The sequence below is a fragment of the Cavia porcellus genome, unplaced genomic scaffold (genome assembly GCF_034190915.1).
Source record: "Cavia porcellus strain 051 isolate PalLab524CR breed Dunkin Hartley unplaced genomic scaffold, mCavPor4.1 scaffold_7, whole genome shotgun sequence".
Classification (NCBI taxonomy): Eukaryota; Metazoa; Chordata; class Mammalia; order Rodentia; family Caviidae; genus Cavia; species Cavia porcellus.
In genome coordinates this window covers 49810331-49833369 of record NW_026947490.1, presented here as the reverse complement: position 1 = coordinate 49833369, position 23039 = coordinate 49810331, and the positions used below count along the sequence as shown (strand labels likewise).

The 23039-nt window shown below is 43.9% G+C and overlaps 1 protein-coding gene across 3 annotated transcripts in view; it reads right to left on the bottom strand.

Annotated features, from left to right (window-relative positions):
- CUNH1orf226 (chromosome unknown C1orf226 homolog) overlaps positions 1–23039 on the bottom strand; it is a 281545-nt gene that overhangs the window by 178574 nt on the left and 79932 nt on the right. For all 3 annotated transcript variants that reach the window (XM_013149255.2, XM_063253570.1, XM_063253571.1), the window contains one exon: positions 21548–21619. In XM_013149255.2, the coding sequence (XP_013004709.2) occupies positions 21548–21619 (72 nt within the window). The remainder of the gene's footprint in view (positions 1–21547; positions 21620–23039) is intronic.

Sequence of the window (23039 nt, the reverse complement as noted above, 5' to 3'; positions counted from 1 at the left end):
CATTATTGAAGAGGTCTGCTTTCCTTTCCTTTTCCCTTTATCTTTTTAAAAAAATGTACACAACAAGCATGAATCAGATTTTACATCAAGTAAAAAAAACATTTCTTATAACTCACTGGAAACATCTCACAGGCCTCAAACACTCCGCTGAAGGCAATAGTCACACCATTTCAGGACAAAGTGCAGTGACATCAGAACACCCAGGCACATGCATTATACCATGGTGCCAACCAGAATGCTGCTTCCCTGCAAACTCCCTGAAGTCTTAAACAAATGGTGCTTGATATAGATCCACCATGCCAGGAATACTCCATCTTGATGCCATAATTACAAGTGCTATTTTAACACTTGCAAAACAGTATACAAGTAAATAAAAAGTTAAGAAAAGAAGCTATGGTTTCTTTTGCTACAGTGTCCCCAGCCATGAGCACGGTGGGCCCTCTGAAGAGGCCTACAACTAGTGTCCTCTACTGTAGCAAAAAATAAAAAGGTCTGGCTAGAGCCCAACAAAATCACCAATGTTAATTCCCATCAGCAGATCTAGAAACATCAAAGATGGGCAGATTGTATGTAACCTGTGACTGTACATTCCCAGGCACAATGATGGAAACAAATCTTGGCTAACCAGAAATGCAGGCATATGGGCATAGGTAAGTGAAAGACTCCAGCCAATGCTCAAAGCCAGAGAATGTACTAGAAGAGGCAGATTCTGCATAGGCTCACAATGTCCAAAGGACATTGTGAGAAGATCGATCATCACAGGCATCACAGCCTGCACCTGAATGTGTATGTAAAAACAAGCAGATTCTCATGGAACATACCCACAGCTGAAGGCAGATAAGGCCGGGCCCACAACAAACTCCCGGCTGACTGGGCTGACCCACAGATCTAAGATCAAGGAAACATGCAAGCACCATGAGAAATAGCTCTAGGCAAGGAGGAGGGGGCCATCAAGACTCTGTCCAGGGGAGAAGACATGAAGAAATAGCGCATCCCTAAATAAGCAGCCTTGGTGATTATAAAGACCAAGCACTGAAAAAAGACAAGCCTTTGCCATTAAAAAGGAAAGAAGAGAAAAGCAACTATGAAAGAAAAACAAGGAGGAAAGAATGTTTTTCTGGCTCCTGGACTGCAGTTTACCAGGCTCAGCCCCTTCTAGGACCTGCTCTCGGTGAAAGGTCAGCAGCTCAGTCTCCTGGAAAAGAGGCAGGAGATGTCAGCAAATAAAAAGTTTCACCGCAAAAATCTGATTCCAGAAGACAGAAGGGAAACACGTGCATTCTTTTAGAATCTGTGTGTTTTTTCCTAGACAGTTTCATTTTTGGTTTTTATATTGCATGTTCAGATGCAAACATACTACATTAGAAACCTCACTGAATCTTCTTGGTGCCTCTAACAGTCCAACGAGGCAGATAAGAATGCTCTCTCTTGCAGACAGTCAGGAGACACCAATGCCATCTGTCCCAATGTACACAGCAAGTTAACCTGGGAACCCAGGTATGAGGATATAGCTGTGACTCAACACACACCTCCCTCTTACCCTGATTGGCTGTTCAATGATCAATACCTTTGAAACTGTCAAGGCACAAGATTATTTATCAAAAGGCAAAAGTAATCTGTTACGGTGACAGATTCTGGGAAGTAAGGTGGAATTGGTTTGCCCTAAAATGAGTATGGCTGTCCGTTAATATCACCAAAAAAAAAAAAAGACTGAGATAGAGAAATTCTCTCACCTCCCCCAAAAATGTCATGTCCTAATACCCAGAGCAATGGTCCTATTACTTTACATAGTTAAATGTACCTGGCAGATGTAATTAAATTAAGGACCTAGACTTCTGGGTCCAGGGCTACCTGTACTACCAGCTACTCAAGAGACTGGGGCAATAGAATCACTTGAGTCTAGGCATTCAAGATCAGTTTGGGCAACATAGCAAGATTCCACCTCAAAAAAAATTAGGGACTTAAACATGAGGAAATTATGTGAATTATATGGTGACCCAATATAATCACAGAGGCCCTTAAAAAGTAGACAAGGGAGCAAAAAAAGAGTTGGAGGAGATACATCTGGGGAAGGGTGGTCAGAAAGACTCAATAGCACTGGCTTTGAAGATACAGGAAGGGGCCACAAGCTGGATTGCCAGGAGCCTCTGAATGCTAGAAAAAAGGAAATGGAGTTCCAGAGGGGAACACAGCCCTGCTGACCCCTTGAACTTAGCCCAATCAGACTAGGTCTGATTTCTGACATACATGACTATAAAATATGCTACTTTACTACATTTCCAATAATTTGTTACAGAAGCAATGCAAAACACCAGACCTACTTTGATTATTCAACAGTTAAAAGCATGGCTCCTCCCACCCAACAGTAAACAAGATTTCTCCCTTGATTTGATCTCATGCTCTTACTCTTAGAAACTACTGGAAAACAGGGCACCCAATTCCCTATTGGTATCCTACAGAGATGTTCTATTTATGCTGGTCACAGTATTGGTGCAGCAGGAGTATGTAAGAACATTCCATGATGTGGTAGTAAAATTAAGGTGTTGGAGTCAAGTAGAGTAGAGTTCTAATTCTCAGCTCCTCCAAGTAACTGGCCCAAGTTGCAGTTTCTCACCAGTAACCATGTAAAAAACACCAAGTTGACAAAATTGTGACCAACTATAAAGACCAAATGTCCCAAATATGGATAGTACTTTGATAGGGAGGAGACACCATAAATGGTGGCCACCACAACAATAACCACTATTATAAATAATCTCCCATTCTGGGTTTTCAGAGCCTTAGGACCCCTGATTCCTGGCTTCTGCTCCTAATAAGTAAGTAAAGTAGAAAGCTTCTTAAGCACCTCACTCTATAGCTCTAAAGATTAAAATAACAATGGTTATGGAAGCATTGTGAAAAATACAAACCCAATGCAAATATAAAATGGAGTTTTTTTCATTTCTACCAAGGAATTCTCCAGAGTTGGTGTTCTCTAGTCACTGCCAGAACAGATGCTGCACATATGTCACTCAACTCAGACCCTGCTGCGTGATCTGCCATTCTTCCTGTCTGGTACACGAAGACAGAGCTGAATAGAAACTCACATCTGAGATATTGGTGGCTCAGGATGCCATGAATGGAGCAAAATGGACATTCCGGGTTCTGAACCCACCACTAGGAAAAGAGAAACTCAAATCCATCCCCAATGCCTGGCTGCCAGGAAGCAACCACTTGAATAAAGCTTCATGTCAGTGTTACCCTCTAATTCAGAAGGTCCTGGTAGCTGGCAACAGGAGGCTCTAGAAAGGCCCCTGAAAATCAGAACAAAGTCACAGAAAATAGTGAAAAAAAATCAAAAGAGCTTACAGAGATTTAATCTTTTAAAATGAGAGGAAATATAATTTAAAATGTGAAACATTTAGATTATATTGAATTTTACATTAATTCTTAAACTGAGTTAACTGGATACTGATTTATTGTTGTAAATTTTCCAATGTAACTACACAATAACATGGCGTCTTTTATTCTACCTTCTGACTCTCACAGTGCTACTACACAGAGGATAATCTCTGCAAAACCTCAAAGGTGCATCTTAATATTCAAATATATTCAACTCTTCCTTTTTGAAGTGTTTTCTTGTCCGTATGCTTGTTGTGCTTCCCTTCAGTTATGAGTGGGTCTAACCTTGCCCAGTTCTCATTTGTCTATGGAGAGGTTGGAGCAGTTTTCCATAACAATCTATAATCCTACATCTTTTGTAAGATTTGCACTTTTACTTTTAAATATATTTGCATAGGATTTGCATTGTACTCCTGGGTCTGAAAACACAACACTAGCTAACAAACCTTGAGGATAACAAGAACAGATGCTGGTGTTCTGAGGAAGATGACTGAATAGGGATGCTGTGGCTTTCCATTGCTACATAACAAAGAACCACAAACAAAGAGTACACATTGGTTATCTGCCAGTTTCCCTAGGTCAGCTGTTCAAGCACAGCTTACCTGGGTCCTCTGCCCATGGTCTCACAAAGCTGCAATCCCAATGGCCACCAGTCTGGTTCCCTTCCAGGGCTTGGGGTCTTCCTCCAAGCTTAAGTGGTTGTTGGCGGAATTCTGTTTTCTGCAGCTCCAGGAAGGAAGCCCCATTTCCTCGCTGGCTCTCAGCCAGAGGCTGCTCTCAGCTCCTGGAAGCCCCGGCAGTCCCTTCACACATGTCCCTCTCACAACACACCAGCTTATATCTCCAATGCTCGCAAAAACAGCTCTCATTCTAGTCTGCTAAAAATGGAGACTTTCTTTTCGTACTATTTTTTATAGTGCTGGGAATGCAACACAGACACAGGGACTTGCCCATGATAGCCAAGCACTTCATCAACTGAGCTATATACCCACCCCAAAACAGAGTGTTAAATAATGTAACATAATATGGGGAAGATTATACATGGCCTTAATGCCCTGGGGCTCACTGCATTCACTACTAGATCCTTTTCATGAGTGATTTGTTCACCAGTGAATATATTGTTGTTATGACCACCAGTGCTTCCCGTAGTGGCTCATGATTCAAAAATTCAAATACTGAACACCTGAGTAACCGTATTCACCTTTCAGATCAAATCTCATCCTCTCCACCCTTACTGCCACTTCTCTAGTTTGAGTCCCAGTGCTCTTGCCAGAACTAATGAAATAACACCCTGTCTTGCTCTATCCCCCAGACTGTCCCTAGAGAGAATGCTCTGTGAACCTCACTGTATTTTTTCTCTGCTACAAATCTACTAGTAACTCCACACTATCAGTAATTCGACAGCATCAGTAGTCAGTGCCTTCACAGTCTTATCACCTGAGTCAAAATGAATCTGTTTTCTTTATAGCTTATTTATGGGATTCTGTTGTTGACAATAGAAAACAGACTGATATTGTATGTGATTTCAACCAAATTATTCACTTCTCTCAACTTCCCTCTGTGCCTTGGTTTCACGGACTTTACAAGGGGAATAATAACAAAAGAAAATGAAACTAAGTACATTCTCACCATATGATCCTCCAATCACACTCCTTGGTGTTTGTTTACCCAAATGAAATGAAAATTCGTATCTCCACAAAAGGCTGCCCACAGATGTTTATAGCAGCTTTATTCACAATGGCTGAACCTTGAAGGCAACCAAGGTGACCTTCATAGCAAATGAAAAAATAAACCAAGGAACAGCAAACAGTGGATCATATTAATAAGTGTAGAAAAGTAATGAACTGTCAAGACATAAAAAGACATGAAGGAACTTTGAATAGATATTACCAAGTGAAGGAAGCCATTCCATTCAGAAAAGGCTACATGGTGTAGGATGCCAACAGTATGACATCTGGGAAAGGTAAACTATGGAGACAGTGTAAAGATCAGCAGTTGCCAAGAGGTTGGGGAAGGACAGACAGGGATGTCTAGATGAAGCACCGAAAACTTGTAGTGCAGTAAAATTGTTCTGCAGAGTACTGGGTGGATACATGCCATTCTATATTTGTCCAAAGCCATGGACAAGCCCAGCCCAAGTATATGTAACTATGGACTCTAGGTGAACTCTATGTGACTCTAGGTGACAGTAACATGTCTATGCAGGCTCACTGGTCATAGCAGTATGCCACTCAGGAGTAGAATGTCAATGGGGAGAGGCTGCTGGGTGTGGTAGGAGGTGATACTGTGTATGGGATTTCTCTCTACTTTGCAATCCATTTTGCTAAAATTTCTCTTAAAAATGAAATCTATTATTTTCTTAAGAAAAATTTCATCTTTAGGTAAAAGTGTAATTAATTTGTAGATAAGAGCATAGGCAAGCTCATGTCTAGATTTGAAACTGCAGGGCAGGAATGTGCCTGTAAACCAAAATATGGGGAAACAACAAATAAACTTAATTACACTGGCCCCAACATCACGGCCAGTTGCCTTCACATCAAAGTCCACAGCTGACCTGCCAGGTAAACCAGGCTGACCACCACGCCTCCACCAGAGATCCAAGTCCCTCTCCTGAATCACACGGCTGAGCAGATGCCTACAGCAAGTCACCAGGGTTACTGCTCCAGGGCTACTCCCACACCAAAGCCAAGTGTTACACTTGGGATCAGGGGTAAGCTCCTATTCGACACATGGAGTAATCCTCGGATGCAGCTCTGCAGACTCTCGCCCTGCTCCGAATCACAAAATCTGCCCAGCACCCCCCTTCTACATCCCCTTCCAGATTTAAACATTTGTTTTAAAAAGTTCCAGAAGTGACAGTTCTTACCACTTACAGACATAGAAGAAGAAAAGCAGGTTATAATAGGCAGAGCTGAGAAGCAGAACTACAAAGTTTCAGAGTGCGCTAGCACTGTCCTGGTAGAATTACGCTAAAAGGTTAAAAAAAAAAAACTATTATGCTAAAAGGGAGATGTGTAAATGAGGAAAATTTCCCTGGGTTTATATTCATCTTAACATAAATACAGCCGGTTAGGTATGTATGGAAACATAGATTTTGTCTTACTTTTCTCATTTCTGAGACGTAATGTGTGACACCCAAAATTAAGGGAGGAAAGGTTTGCTATAGTTTAGAGTTTGTAAAAGTTTTAGTCTGTAGCTGGCTGGCTCCAAGGCAGGGTGACATGGCAGAGGGGCGTCACAGAGGAAAAACCATCCATGGCAAAGCCGGAAAAGCAGAAAGCAGCAAGCAGCAAGCCAAGTGACAACAGCAGCTTCTCTCTGGCCCTTCCTAGTCTATCAGGCTACCTAGGTTAAGGCATCACACGCTCTAGATCCAGCCACCTCTGAGAAAGCCCTACCTATGACTGCAGGAGGATCTGGGGGGACATCTAGGTATAAATGATAACAGATATCTATGTTTTCAAGAGGTAATATACACACACATATTTCTTTACTCTTGTAGCCATAAGGGCCTAAAAGCAAATATATTCCTAAAACAACACACCCACCTAATACCCAGGAAGGAACAGGTACGTAACAGGAGCCAGAGCTCCTTGAAGAAATCGCTGATTCAGGTAATATACAGGTGAACTGGTGTGTAGTGCCAGAAAGTGGGAAAAAAAGTACAAAATAGCCAATGATGTGGTTGAATCAAAGGGATATAGGGGTCAAATGAAAGAACTTTCAAAAGCAAGATTTAAGAAGGGGGAAAAAAGCATTTTATAATGCAAGGCACAAAATAAATATCTCTGAGTCCATACTGATATAAATGATTGAATAAAGTAATAAAAGGTGTGGGGGACAAATATCCCATTCAAAAGAATCCCAAATAATCCACGTGGATATTTCTCCCTTAAGGAGGCAAAGGATAGCTCTCCACTCTTTAAATGTGGGCTATACGTAATAATTTTTTCCAAGGAGTACAGGATGGGAAAAAAGAAAGGGAAAGAGCAATTTTATAACAGTATGGAGATTAAGATTAACATCAGTGATGATAAACCAGATCAATAGGTACCCATGATACAATACGATGAGGCTGTCCTTCCTCCTGGAAACGTATCGCTCCACTCTAATCATGAGGAAAACATTGGCCAAGTCCCAAGTTAGGGATATTCTACACAATGTCAACCTACTAATTCTCAACACTGTCAGGTGTGCTGGCACAGGCTTGTGATTCCAGTACTTGGGAGGCTGAGGCAGGATTGTCTTGAGTTCAAGACCAGCCTAGACTACAAAGTGAGTTCAAGCCTAGCCTCAATTACATAGCAATCTCAAAAGAAATAAAAACAAAAAAGGAAACATGGTAACTGCCATAACCAATGAGGAGTCTAAGGAAATGTAAGTATGACAAATAAATTTAATATAATATCCTGCATGAAATCCTGGAGCAGAAGTCTATGGATTTTAGTTAATAATATATCAGTGTCAGCTCGTTTATTGTGACAAAGGTGTCATTCCAGTGTGAGTTAACAATAGGGAAAACTGGGTACAGGATCACGAGAACACTATGTAATTATCTCTACTATAATTCTAGAAATTTACAACTGTTCTAGAAGAGAAAGCTTATTTTAAAATAGACAGATAGATAGAGAAACTCTCCTGCTGAGTGAAAATAAGCTTGTGTGTAAGTAGGCCTAACCGAGGGGGAAGCTGTCTGCCTGGACAGGAGTACCTCAACGTTCAGTCTCAACAGTAACCTCCTGCTGGCTAATCTATGCAAAACCCTAAGTTAAAAGGAAAATAGTGTCTCCACCTGACAAAGAGGAAAAGACATTTAGTACTGAAGAGCTGGCTGGGTCCCAGCAATAAGACACCAATCCCTCAGTGCCCATCTGCTGGGGCTGGAGAGGTAGCCCAGTGGAAAAGCTCTTTCCTAGCATGCATGAGGCCCAACATTCAATACCCAGCACTGCGGAACGACAGAATAATTTTAATTTAATTAAAAACTATTTTTTGAAGAGCTACCTGGTGATATTCCACTAAAATCATCCACCACATTGAAATCATGCCTGAAGGCTGCTGGCTTCCAATGCTAGGTGATTCAGACCCAGTCATAGCCACCTGGATAATGACAACATCAAAAATCAATCACAGGACTTGAAGTGCACACCTTCCCAGGCTCAAACCCTGCATCAAACTGGCTACCTGGTCATCCTCTTTTACTGGGAGCATCTATGTGCTGCCGAGGGGTCTCAGTCTGAGTGTTGTTTCTCAAAGTTCAAAGCCAACATCTTATGATCTATAATTCCTGTTACTACAGTTACCCTACCACCTATAAAATGTGTGAACTTCAAGTTTATTTTTCATCAGTATGAGCACTACATGTGTCTTTTAGCTGATATGTTTTGGAGGATGCTTGTGTTCCTTCTCATCTCTTCCCTCACAACCCATCATGGTTCAGCTGAATGTGGACTTTGCCTTAGGAAAGCATTGCTTGAGATGGGTAAAGGATGGAAGGTACACTGAGTGAGGCCCAAAATAGCTCCTGCTGAGCAAATCAGCAAGTTGGTGTCTTCTGGTATAATTTATCAAGCATCCCACTGGTGAAGCCCCACACTGGGACTTCCACATGGCCTCCTTGGGAGTGACATCTTTCCTTGAAAAGGGTTAAGGATGCATTCGGAGTAAATATTTAGTCTGAAAGGGTGACATGACAGAATGTCATCAGCTTTCCCCAGTGCAGTAGAAGGATGTCCTGAAGGCACAAAAGACCTGACACAGACTTTAGAGAAATACAGAGAGGGCATCAGGTCACAGGGGATATGCTATGGCTGAGAAAACCATTGCACACCTGTGCCCAATAAGACAGAAGGAAGCAAACCAGGAATGTGGGTTCAGGGAGAGGAACAAAAAACCCAAGCATCTACCAGTAAATGTGCATACAGTGGTTCAGCATGCACATGGGGGCTGGAGACGAGCAAACCAGATTCTTGAAGGCGCTGCCTCAGTGCCGAGCCATGGAATTAAATGCAGGGGTGTCTAGAAATGGATTTAAGTGAAAATCATAAATCAATATGCTCTCTTTTGATAAACAATCCAGCTACTGACTCCCCATCAGTCCCTCAGCAGGGTACAATCATTTAAAGGCAGCCAAACTCTTACTTAAATTAAGTGTCATCCCTGCTAAATGAAGACCAGATGTGTTAGCCAACAAAGAAATCTAATCAGGTTGAAAGAAAGGATTTCTGTAAACAAGAAAACTGAGAGGGGGTGGTGAGATTGCACAGAAGATGAAAGGTGCTGAGAAGAGTTAAGCCAAGCCTCCAGAATGAGCAGGGTCCTTTGGCAAGGAATGGCAGAGAGCTGCCCAGGGGCCATCCATGGAGGACTCTTGAAGAAGAGGCCTCTGCTATCTCAGTTAGAATCCCATTGCACTTTCAGAAATCCTAGCCAGGGGAGTCAGATTTCATTTGACCACCAAGTCCAGTGCTTGGAAGACTGTTCCAGCCAATAGGAGAAGGCATGTCTGAGCATAAGCCTCAAGCCAAGTAGAGTCAAACCAATTCAAAGCAGGCTGGGCTGGGGCACCACACCTGAACCAAACAAGGCTTCCTGCAATTCCTCATCCCTCAGCGCCTTTCACTCCTGTTCAGTGGAAAGCAGCAATTTATTATACTGTGGAAAGAAGGTAGAGCTTTTAGAGGCTCAGAGACTTTCTTGTGTGTCTTTTTTCCCCAGGAATTCTTAGTTTTTCAATGGAAGAAGAAAGGAAAAGAGGGAAGGGAGAGAGAGATGGAGAGAAAGAATGTGTATGCATGCACGAAACAAACCCCCACCCTATAAGCCTCAGCCTGATGGTGTCACTGGAATGTGGATTTCTAGGCTTTTGCTCTTCCAGGTGAGCAGGCAGCCTCTGCCTGGGGGACCCTGCTGTCACACTCTCCCTCCCACAGCCTGACCCTGCTGATCTGCTGTTTCCGCAGCTGTCCCAGCTGATGTCACAAAGCTTGGCTGAGGGCATGAGAGGAACAGGTTGGTTTGGAAGTTTATACCTGAGCAGGCTGGCTCCACCAACTCATGGAAGTGTGGAAGAGCTGGGACCAGTTTCAACAAGAGAGAGCAAACAGAGACTGTTGCTACCTTTGGGGGAGAGATTAAGGCTACACTAGGCAAGTAACACCGTGTGTAACTAGCAGAGGATTCCGAACAGGGTGTGGAGTGGCACCATCTGTCTAGAGAGCAGCACAGTGGGAGCCCAGGTTCTGGAGCCAAGAACCTGGCCATCGACTGAGTACAGACTGGGTGACCTTGAGCAAGTTGTTGACCTGCCTCTTTGTGAAGTAATTACTTGGATTCAGTGAGTTCCCCCAGGTAAGATGCCGAGAGCACTGCCTGCAATACAACTGACATGGTCACAGATGTGCCAATATCATTAGTATTTCTGAACCAGCCACTTGAATTCTGATACAGCTTATATTAGTGTCACTGATTGTAAATATAAAAGAAATAAACCACTCCCTCCCTAGTCCTTCCTGGTTTTTCCATGAAATGGCTTTTGGGTTCTTACCTCTAAAAAGTCTAAGGGGATATCAAGAAAATTAAAAAATATTAAAAGCTAATAGTCTGCAACCAGGACTGTTCACACCCTTTCTTTTCCATATCCTTCTGGGCCAAGTTAAAGACCCACTTGAGTGCACAGTGACAAAATGGAATAGTGCAGAAAAGGATGGCTGTCGAGAAGGATAGGATACTAGAGGCCCATGTCCAAGTTGCCTGCAGAGTGCTCTTCCCCACAGAGGTAGCCAGAGGCCAGGTGCAGGGCTGCCCTGGGGACCTGGGGCAGAAACTCCATGCCCGGAAGGTCCAAGGAAAGGCCTCCTGTCTTAGGAGAGGGAGGGGAAACTGACCCTCAGAGATGGTCACACAGATCCCTTCCTCAGCCCACAACCACTGAGGAGCAGGGGCACTAGGTTTTTCAGCCAGGACACAGCCTACCAAACCAAGGGCTCCCTGGCCCAGGGTTTAGCTCTCTCCCTCATCTCAGGCAGCAGGAGGAGAGAGGCTAAGAACAGAGGAAAAGGCCTCAGGGTGACTGTACTTGGGAGGAGAGCGTGGGTGTGAGCCTCAGGTGTGGAGATGAACAAATCTTCTCAGGATGGTTAGTGGTTAAGGAGACAGGGTAAATTGCTCATATCACATAACAAGGGTGATCCCCACTGGTTAGGCAGCAGCGTTGACCTCATTGTGGAGAAGCAATTTGTCATCCCACAGCCAACCATCCTGCAGTTAAATGTCTCTCCAGGGAGGCAGGAGCTCAGGCAGCCCACAGCCTGAGGAACAGCAGCAGTCCTGTTATTCTTTAAGCTGATTAAGTGCCAAAGGGCTGGGTGCTGTGTGGAACACGCTGCGAAGCCAGATCTTCAATTCAGACCTGATAAGTGCACAGACTCCATGAATGGGAAACTCCATCAGGCAAGGGTTCTTCCAGTTAGCAGGGGACCCTGCCCCATAGGGGCTCATACTTTTTCCCCCTGCAGTACTGCGGATTTAACCCAGGACATGTGTACTGACCTATATCCCCTGTCCTTTTGTACATTATTTTGAGACAAAGTCTCACCAAATCAAGTTCCCCCAGGCTAGGTTTAAATTTGCAATCCTCATGCCTCAGCCTCTGGGAGCGCTGGGATTATGGGCACACGCCATCACACCTGGTTTGTGCTGCCAATTCTTCCTGCTTTCTTGGGTCCAGCAACTACCTATCAATACATGCACGTGAACATTAACAAAGCCTTTGATGAAGACTCTTGTTTAATCCTGATGACCCATTCCACCAGGAAGTACTTCAACAAATGATAATGTCCCAGGGTAAATGGGCAGGTTTCTCTCTAGCCACACATGCAAGGGTGACAGACAGGAGCTGTGAACAGCTACTGGGTATTTATTATGGGCTATGCATGGTGCCGCAGGCCAGAGACCATCACTGTATTTACTTCCCAAAGAGTGAACATCTTCCCTGTATCACAAAGAAGAATTAATAGAATAATTCATCCTTGGCCTCACAAGATGATTGTCATAACCCTTGTCTTCAAGGGAATAAAGACCTTGTGGTAAATTCAGAGGAAGAAATCTCCACAGAGTACAACAGTCACATAAAGGAAAGGCAATGCTGATATCTACAACAGTCACATAATGTGCAGGCTGCTTTGAAGACATCAGGGGAAATTTGTAGAACAAAAGAAAGCCCAAACTGGATCACAGGGGCTGACAAGAGGTTGGGCTGATTCCTGGTCTCAGCCACCTTCAGAAGGGGTTCTTTCCAAGGCAAAAAGGAGAGCAGAGGCAGGTGTGATAGCACACACTTGTGACCCCAGCATCCTGGGAGGCTGAGGCAGAAAGATTGCAAGTTTGAGCCCAGACTGGGAAACTGTGCAAGACCCTGTCTCAAAATTCAAAAAATTTTAAAAGATAGGGGGTGTACTCAGTGTATAGACCCAGAATTCGGGCCCCAATACTACCCCAAAATAGAAATGGGCCCCCACAGAGCACAAGCAGGGCACAGGAAAAGTCTGATACAACTGTGACTTGAGGGCCCAGGTAGAGCCCACATGCCCTGTTCTGAGTTCAGACTCCAGCCTGAAGGCCATGAACCATTCCTAATGGCTGCGAGCAGGATGGAACAACACAATCACCTTCAGACAAATGAGCCCCGTAACATGGGAGAAGCCAGAGACGAGGCCACAAGCCTAAGCCACCAGGAAAGTCTGGAGGCCACCGGAAAGTGTGCAGTGAGCGACAGGCCCACTCAGAGGCTGGAGGGGAGACACATGTGTGAGAAAACTTGGAAGGCAAATTAGTAAGTGTGACACATGAGGGCTGAGGCCAGGAAGAGTCCAATGAGGTGACTTTGAGCTTACACTCTTGGGCAGGTGACATAGCCCTCAATGAGGTAAGGACGCAGAAGGAAAGGATGAAGGAAAAAGGGTTCAACACAAACTGGGAAGAGTACAGAGATGACAAATCCAGTTTTGACATACTGAATTTAAGCTGTCCTTGAGACATCCAAATGGGGGTGTCACAGAGGATGTATGAGTCTCAAGCTTGAAAAAGAAGTTTCTAAAAATCTCAGAATGACCTTATTTATATCCAATGCTCTGGACTGCCCGGCAGTGTCCTGCAAGCAGACAGGCACAACTGGGCACACAAACGACGTGGCCTGGCCAGATGGGGAAAGTCAATATGATCGTGTGGGGTCTCTTAGCCAGGAGCAAGCAGGGTGGATGCTCACCTAGGTCCACTGGCCACATCAGCACCATGTTTGAGCCCTGGGGGACCACAGATTGCCCACTCGCCAGTTCTGCAAGCCAAGGTGAGCTACTGAACCCTATGTACCTCAGTTTCTTCATGTATGAAATAGGACAATGCTGATATCTACACTGTACACAGTCAATGCAGAGATCAAGTGATGTTACCCTCATGAAGTAGAGCCTGACATGGTAAAGGCACAGGGCAACGTATTCCCAACTCTGGTGAGTAGGATAAGGGCAACAACAGTATTACTAGTTTGAATGAGTCATTCCACCTTTATGACCTCTATCCACAGAAGAGCAACAGTGGCTGGGTGTGCTGACTCACACCTATAATCCTAGCGCTCAAGAGGCTGAGGCAGGCGGATCACTGTGAGTTCAAGGCCAGCAGGAACTATGTAGTAAGACACTGTCCAAACAGTTTTTTTAAAAAAGCACTACTGTCTCCTTGGGTGGCAATAAATATGCAAATTCACTTAGACAAGTATGGAATAGGGACATAAGTAACAAATGAAGATTTTTCAGCTGAGTCTTCAGTGTATGTTGTAATAACTGTTTTGTACCATGGCAGTGCCTCCCTGACCTAACAACTCTTCTAGTCGTAAAGGGAAACCAGTCGTAAAAGGAAACCATATCAAAACCCATGTAATGTGCAGTATGCAAAAAGTCACAGGATGTAATACTACTCAGCCATACAAAGGAGTGAAATATGATGCAGGTGGACCCTGAGAACATTACACTTGGCGAAATGAATACACACAGGAGGACAGATACCATAAGGGACTTCATTTGCATCATAACTCTAGAAGAGAGAATTTCCTAGAGACAAGAGGCAGCACAGAGGTTTCCCTGAACTGGAGAGGAAAGGTTATTGGTTAGTAAGGGTAGACTTCATGTTGGGGTGATGAAGAGATTTGGGGTGCAGATAGTGGTGATGTAGTTAACTGCACTGCATTGGACACTTAAAAATGATAAAAGTGAAAAATAAATGCTTCTACATGAATGTACATTAAAAACCACAGAAATTATCAAATAAGGGATAAACATTCAATGAAGCCTGTTGCCAACATAAAGATTATGGGTGAGGGTTTCCCAAAGGCTGTTTAGTGCAACAGCGATGAAAAGTCTCGTGTAGACCTGCCTCTGGACAATCACTGTAACCTTCTAAAGAACCCACAAGTGTTAAGTGGATATGTAGCATAGACTGGTCTTGAGTTTGCAGCTCGAGCTCACACCTTGATCCTCCTGCCTCAGTCTTCCAAATGCTGAGATTACAGGCATATATCATCAAGTTCAATTCAGTTTTATTTTGAGACAGGGGCTCACTGAGTTCCCTAGACAGGCTTGAACTTGTGGTCCTACCTCAGGTTCCCATAGTGCTGGCATGCCCACCACACCTGGCTCCAGGTTCTTTATTTAAGTACCTCTGTCCCAGTTCAAGAGACATTCCTGAATCACTCACCTCAGGAGCAGAACCAAACTCTTCACACTGAACAACTTTTCAGTCTCAGGTAAATTCTAGAAAAATAATTGTATCTGCTCACTTGTGATCAGGCATTCAGGAGATATTTAGAAAATCAGATTATCTTGCATGATCCCTGGTAATAAATTTCTATAAGTAATGTACCATTCTCCCTCAGTCTAATGCAATAATGCAACACTTGTTTATACCAGCCTTCTTGCTATTTGTTGAACTTGCAAAGTCTGTTCCTATCTGCCCCAGGTCTTTTGCACTTCCAGTTCCTTCAGGTATTTACTCTTCCTCTAGATATCTACATGACTCATTCTCTCTTTTCAATCATCTCTTTAGAGATTCAAGTGTCACCCCAACCCAGAGCCTATATAAAATTTCACCCATTTCCTACCTGCTGGAACAACCTAGCTCCATGTTTTACCTTACCATTCTATAGAGAATTTACATGTGATACAATAAAAAATATTTTCAATCTCCTATAGCCTTCCTAATCACTGGAATACAAGCTCCATGCAGACAGGGACTTAGTTTTCTTAGACTTTTATATCCCCATAGCCTAAAAGTAATATTGGCTCAAAAAAGAAAGTCAATACTTTTTTTAAAATGTGAGAGGGAAAAGAATCAGAGTCTGTGATCAGGACAACAATCTCAAGATGGCTGAGATGTCCATGCCCCAGGGTATCTAGGAAAACAGGGGTTTCCTCTGGCTGAGAAGGGGACAGCAGGACCTACCCACACATGAGCTCAAACCACATCCCCTGATTTCCAAAGTTTAATAAAGTCAAGTCTCCTTTGAAAGAAAAAAGGAGGGGGCAATCCCCCAGCATCTGAATGAATCCATCATACACAGTTTATCCACGCTGTGGATTAGGCTCCAGGAGTAAAAACAAATGAAATGCTGACACATGTCGCAATGAGAGTGACCCTTGACAACACTATGCCAAGTAGAAGAACCCAACATAAAGGTCACACACTATGAGGCCATTTATATGATGCGTCCAAAGTGAGCAAATCCAACAGATGAGAAGCGCTGCCCCTCCCCAGCACTGAAGGTCCCACCAACATGTCTCCCCTCCCATACCCTCCCTTTCCCACCCCTCCCCCTCCATTGTCCTCCTCCCCACTCCCCTCTCTCCTCTGCTTCTCTTTAATAGATGCAAAGGTGTGGGAGGGGGGAAGCAGAGCTGGCTGCCAGCTCCTACCATACAGGAGTTGTCAGCCAAGCTCTAAAGCCAGTCAGGTCCATGTGCAGGGCATCCTGGCCGCCCTGGAATCCCGTTGGTGGAGCTACCTGGGGTTTCATCATTTTATGCTCACATGATTATTAAGTAGTTGCTCAACCAGCATCTACTGAGCACAGATCCCGGGTGGGAGACTCTGGGAATGCAGCTGGAAGCACTGCCACCAAGAAGGGTACGTTGGGTCCACTGCAAGACACAGAAGGACAAGCTGACCTAATCGGGAAAGGCCTCCCGAGGAAGGGCTGTTTGTGCTGAAACCTGGAAAAAGACTTCGCTATTAAAAGGAGCTGGATGAGGCAGCTCCGTATCTCTCGGGGTGTTTATCTGCATTTGTGAGATGCCGTGAAACCCAGAGGAAGGCATCAGAATGATACTAATGAATATAAATAGCTCTTTATGGTTTATAAAGCATTTTCCACACATTATCCCAGATTCAACAATAGCATCAGAGACGGGAGAAGACGTGCCAGGCTCTCTGAAGTATAAATGAGGAAACGGATATGAACAGCAGGTAGATGCCTCGCCAAGGTCACACAGCAAGCCAAGGAGAAGACGCTGGCTGCTCGCACTGCTGCTCGTGGAGAGCGTGTGCTGCAGCCTCCCAAGGAAGCCAAGGAGGCGATGACCAGGAACAAAGAGCACACGCTGGGCAGACACCGTGTTAGGCACTAGACGCTCCGCGACAGCTCTGATGTCACGTTATCCCTACCCCAGGAGCAGCGAGCCTTCCCTGAGCTGTGACACCCTCTTCTCTGGCTGTAGCATCTACCCATCACTGACTCCAGCTCTCAGTTCCCACATCAGGCCTTCCCTGACTCCCCCAAACTGGGTTTGATCTCCTAGCTGCACAGTTTCTTAGATTCTTTGCCTAATAACAGAGTTAGTTACAGCTTGGCCTGTTCATGGCTGAGCACCAACCGTGGGATATCAGCATGACATCCAGGGAGAGCCCAGAGATATCTGAGGAATGTAGCTGGACCATGGTCGTGGGAGCCTATAATCCCAGCAGTCTAAGTGGCTGAGGCAGGAGGATCTCAAATTTGAGCCTAGTCTGGGCAATTTAGTAAATTAAACTCTAGGGAGGTAGCACAGTGAGAAGGCCCTGGGTTTGATCCCCAATACTGCAGAACAAACAAAAAGGTGTCTGGGGCACACAGAGCCAGGGGAGAGGAACAGGGCCAGAAACGGTCATACGTGAGGCTTTCTTAGAAAAGCAGATCAAAGGGCTTGATTCCAGAGGAGCTTTGCAAGACTCTCTAATAAATTTATCCACTTAGGTGCTTCCTCATACTAAGGACTGGACTAATCCTGAGAATACAACTGTCCACAAGAACAACCCCGAATCCAGCCCTGAGGCAAAGAGTACAGGGAACAGCCATGCCTGGGCATGCAACAGTTCACCAGAGGCCCCTGGGACAGCACGTGACCTCCAAGTCCACTGCGAATGCACATCCTGCTGCCTGAGATCACCTGGGGACACTCAGTTTGCTACCAGAAAGGAACTCATCTATTTATAAAGCTAGTACCCATGAAGCTACACAATGGAGAAAAAAAATCTTGAAATGCTTCTGCACTATTTGAAAGAAGCCAAAATAGTATCCATGGTGGAAAACTATCTGGAGCGTCCTCAGAACACAAAACTACTGTCAGATATAGGAGTGCATGCTTGCAGTCCAAGCAACTAGAGAGGTTGAGTCAGGAGGATTGAAATTTGAGGTTAGTCTGCACAATGTAGCAAGATCCCAGCTTAAAAAAAAATTCCGCAACCTTATTTCTAGACATATATCCAAACAGTATTCAAAGCAAGGGCTCAAAGACATACTGCACACCCATGTTCATAACAGCACAATTCATAATAGCCAAAAAAGTAGAAACAACTCAAATGTCCACAGATGAAGGAATACACAGGGCAACTGTAGTTTATCTATACGATAGAACACTATGCTGCACTCAAAAGGAAGAAAATACTGTCACATGACTTGGATAAACATTCAGGCCATTATGATAAGTGAATTAAGCCAATCACAAAAGGACAAAGACAGTACAGTACTCTCATATTAGATATCTAAAGTAATCAAAATCATGGAAATAGAAAGTTGTTTTTTCCCTAAGGGCCAGGGAAGAAAGACATATTTAATAGGAACAGAGTTTCAGTTCTGCACCATAATAAATCCCAGAGATCTTCTGTAAGACTGTGAATATACTTAATATTACTGAACTGTACACTTTCAAAAAGTTAAATTTAATGTTACACCTTTTTAACAACCATTAAGAAAAACCCTAAAAACATATTTAAAAAAAGAAGAAGAAAGAAACAGATGCCCAAGAGAGATACCATAAACCCAGAAAAATATCAGGAAGGTGAGAGACCAAACGAGGCATAGGGGGAGGGCAGAGGAAATGGGCCAGTCAGTCATAAAGACCACAGATGGGGCTGGGGACCCACGGCAGGCACAGAGCTGGGAAGGGAACGGGAATGCATGCATGTGCCTGAGCCCCTGCTCCAAGGAGGAATGTGGACCATTGGAGCAGAGCCCCTTCTCTCTGAAAGTTTCCCCCAAGGAAGCAGAGGTGGCCTGACTGCTACCCCGCAGCACGGCACCCCAGAGAAGAGCCAGGAGCTCTGCAAGTCCACAGCTGACAAGACACGCATCTCACATGTAAGGCTCTGGTCCTTTTCACAACTGCTGCTCTCGGGGTCCCCCATGGCTCATGCCCACCTGAAGGCCATGGCTTCTGAGTCCATGAGAGTACCCAGCAGCCAAAGCCCACAGAATTCCACCCGCTGTTAGCTTAGGACTGTTCAACATAAAAGGACACCATCAAGAATAGACCTTTACACAGAAATCCCATGCCCTAGTTCTTGACAGCTGTAATTACAGCCCAAACAGCTTTTGAAAGGGAAATTTAAAAAAATTAAAGAAAATAGCAGCTTGGATGTAACAGTGAATGTGGGGTTTAGGGTAAGACACACAATCAGAGCACTTGCTCCTAATGGTGGCCAGTCTAAACAAGCAACTGGACAGCCAGACCAAACAGCTTTCTGGCCAATTAATTTCTCCTTCTAATTTAATGAGCTGCTCATTAAGTGCTAGAAGCAGCTCCCACGAAGGCTGCAGGGACAGCTATAGGGAGCCTGGCAGGCAATGAGGGAAAATCAGACAGAGCCACAGTCCAGCCCCCAGTACCTCCAGATCCAAGGACAAGCCAGCCACCACCCCCCCAGTCCTCCCTGCCTCTAGCGATGTGCTCCTGAGCCTCGGATCACTCTACAAAGCTGTGTCCCTGCCACTGGCTCCTGTGCCTGGGAGGTGCCATGTTCTACCTCCTTGCTTCCCAACTGGGGTCCTGACTCATGTCAGCATCACAAGGAGCCTTCAGAGGGGGCAGGATGCTCAGCCTTGGATGTGAATCTCAAGCCTGCCTGTGCACAGCAACCTGACCAAGAATTGTTTAACCTACTCAAAGCTCTATGTCTTTATAGAAGCTAACATCATCCTCACCTCATCTAGAGTAGCTGTGGATAGTAACAGACCATCATTTCAACATGAAAACACTTTACAAAGCACCTGCTCTGTAAGTAGCTACTACTATTTGTAGAGGTGTTGCTTTCACAATGATAGTGACAGTAGCAATGACATATTCCTGTCCTTTGGTCACACATGCATAAAAGAGGGAACTTTCTTTGGTTGCAATCCGAGTGACAGGCCAGCTCTGAGTCCAGTCCTTCCTATCACAGCAGCAGTGATGAGGGCAGCAACCCATCCTCACAATGGTAACACCCCAGATGGTCGCTGGCCAGGCCCCTCTGTACCTGCCTTCTATCCAAGTTAGAAGGAAAAGGAAGAGGCGAAGAGGCCTGGAAGTACTGAGCTTCAAACCTGCAGCCAAAAGGGTGATAAAATCTGCATGTTTCCACAAGACCCAGTCAGGAAATGCACTCAGGCCACACGCCTGCCCCTTTCTTGGACCAGGGTGATTCTCTATCATCTCTTTCTGAGCTTCAGTTTAACCTTGAAAACGAAGCTAACATAATCCCCAACTCCACAGCTTGTTGTGAACATTAACGGAAATTACTCATGTGCAAGTGATTTAAAACTACATGTTACTTAAGTCCATGATAAACAGTATTGTTGCACTGAACAGTAGTTTCAATAAATTCAACTTAATAATGAAAAAACAAAGCCAAAAGCCTGGGAGGATCAAGTTACTAAAAAGATTATTAGGTTGATGAACCGTTCAAGAAAACAGCAATAAACGTGCTTATTTTCTTCCCCACACTGCTATCATTGAATTGACGTTTCTGCTGATCAGATGATGAACTGGCTGAAAGTAAAACAAAGCAAAACAAAACACCCAGCATCAGTTCCATGTTTTCCATTTAAGTAAGAGCATTTGAAGGGACAATGAACCCTGTATCTACATCTGGAGATGATCGATCTAGCCACCTTTAACACCAATTCTCTCTAAAAAAAAAAAATAATAATAATAATTACAATCTACTTGACCAATCCCAAATCTACTTTTAAAATGCACATGTCTAGTATAATTTTTCCTGTTCTGCTGTACAGAACATGGACAAATTCTTTAATAGTGGTTAGGAGACAATTTACTTCTTGTCTGATCTCAGCTTGATGTACCAGCATCAGAAGATACAGGCTGCATATATGTTAAATCTAGATTCCAAGAAACAGCAGGAGAGAATGCACACACATGCCCAAGGTCTGAAGCAGCCAATCAAGGAAATTTTGTTGAAATCTCACATTTAGTCTTTAAAAATTCCAGTAAGCTTTGTAATTCTATACCATAATAAATTGCCTTTTATAAATATGCTCTGAGAAGTTGCCACCTAATCACTAAACCTTTTCCCTAACATCTTTAAATGTAAAGATGCCATGCTCCATCACTGCTGGCCAATCATCACACACATACCTCAATATGTGGTGCTGCAGACTACCAGAGATGGAGGCGTTCATGTTAACCTTGGCTCTTTATCAAGACCCATGACCCAGTGCACAACAGCCCCCAGGACAACAAAGGGAGGAGAGGTCCAGGGCTTGCAAAGGATGCAGCCATCTGTTTTGACAACCCCAGCACCATCTGAAAAGGCCAGCAGCTAAGGTGCTTGAGTTCCAGCTAAGGCACACAGTCCCATTCTGACCACTCACCCGTATCCTGCGCATGGCAGCCACAATTTCCACCCTGCTGTTGGGTCTCGGCACATCCAGGCTTCCTACATACTGTGAGAAAGAAAGAAACACACATTGAGAAGACAGAGAGCAAGTGTCCTTAATCACAGAATGTCAGTGCATTCATTTGTTTTTTGAGACAGTGTCTTGCTATGTAGCCCAAGCTGGCATTGAACTCACAGCAATTCTGCCTCAGCCTCAGACAGGGCTGTACCACATGCCCAGCTTTTTAGTGCTTCAGACCATCAAGTTCATCTCCCCATTTCACAGATGAAGAGAAAAGCCAAAGGGTGTTGGAGACTGTTTCTAACATGATAAAAAGCAACTTAATCAGAATTTACTGTTTCCTTTTTTTATCTTGCTTTTCATCACAGAGGCAGCAGAGCACTGTGCTTAACCAAGCATGCTTCTGAATCAGAAAGAGTCCCATGATTATAGTCATGGCAAGCACTCTACCTTTCTTGGTCTCAATTTCCTCATCTGCAAGATCAAATGAATTAAAATCTACTATACAAAAGTAGTTGGCAAACAGTAATGTACTTTTAGAAAGAAAGGATTACATATTTTTTAATTAATGGAACTGTTAGCCCTAAATACATTAGAGTCCTCATGTATTTGAGTTAAGACCTTGACTTAGGGGGGAAAGCATGGACTAGATTTTTCATTAAAAATTTAATCTGATTATACTTTTAAATTATTTTCAAAACCAAATTACATGCAGGTTAATGTTTAACATGTTAGTACATTCCTGTTGTAAACTATGCAAATAATGCAGAAATATGCAGAGCAAAAGGATAAAGTCCCCACTCTCACTAGTTCAACGCACATCTCCCTTTTTTAGTTCAATGCACATCTCCCTTTTTGTGTCCTGATGGACATTTCCTCACTGACACAGCAGGGATTTGTTCTGTTACAAGGCAAAAAAGGTTCAGATTATGTTGTTCTGTGACTTAGTTTCTTGTGGTTGCTTTGCTTCTGCTTTGGATTTTTTATTTTTTGAAACAGGGTCTCACTATGTAGTTCAGGCTGCCTTTCATGCATGGGTTACCACACCCAGCTGAGTTTTTGTTTGTTTGTTTGTTTGTTTTTTGTCTTTTTCCTTTTTATCGGTACCAGGGATCAAACTCACAAACTGCCTGCTTGCAAGGCAGGCGCTTATGCCGCTGAGCTAAATCCCCAGCCCCTCCCAGCTGAGTTTTTGACTTTACAACTTGAGCTTCTTTGTGGGCCAATGTAGACAAGTCTATCACACTGCCTCTTAGGGACACTTAACACTATGTCACTATGCTTCTATCAGCCTCATTTATATACCTTTTGAGCTCTCCAAGCTGCTCCTTATGTTGGATTTCTAGAAAAAAGATTGCTGAATCAAAAGTACAGATAATTTCTAAATATCCCTTCTTATGAGGATAAAAGAGAAAAAGAGGACAATCCAATATCCACAAAAGGTATATGATGCTGGTTGGTTCAT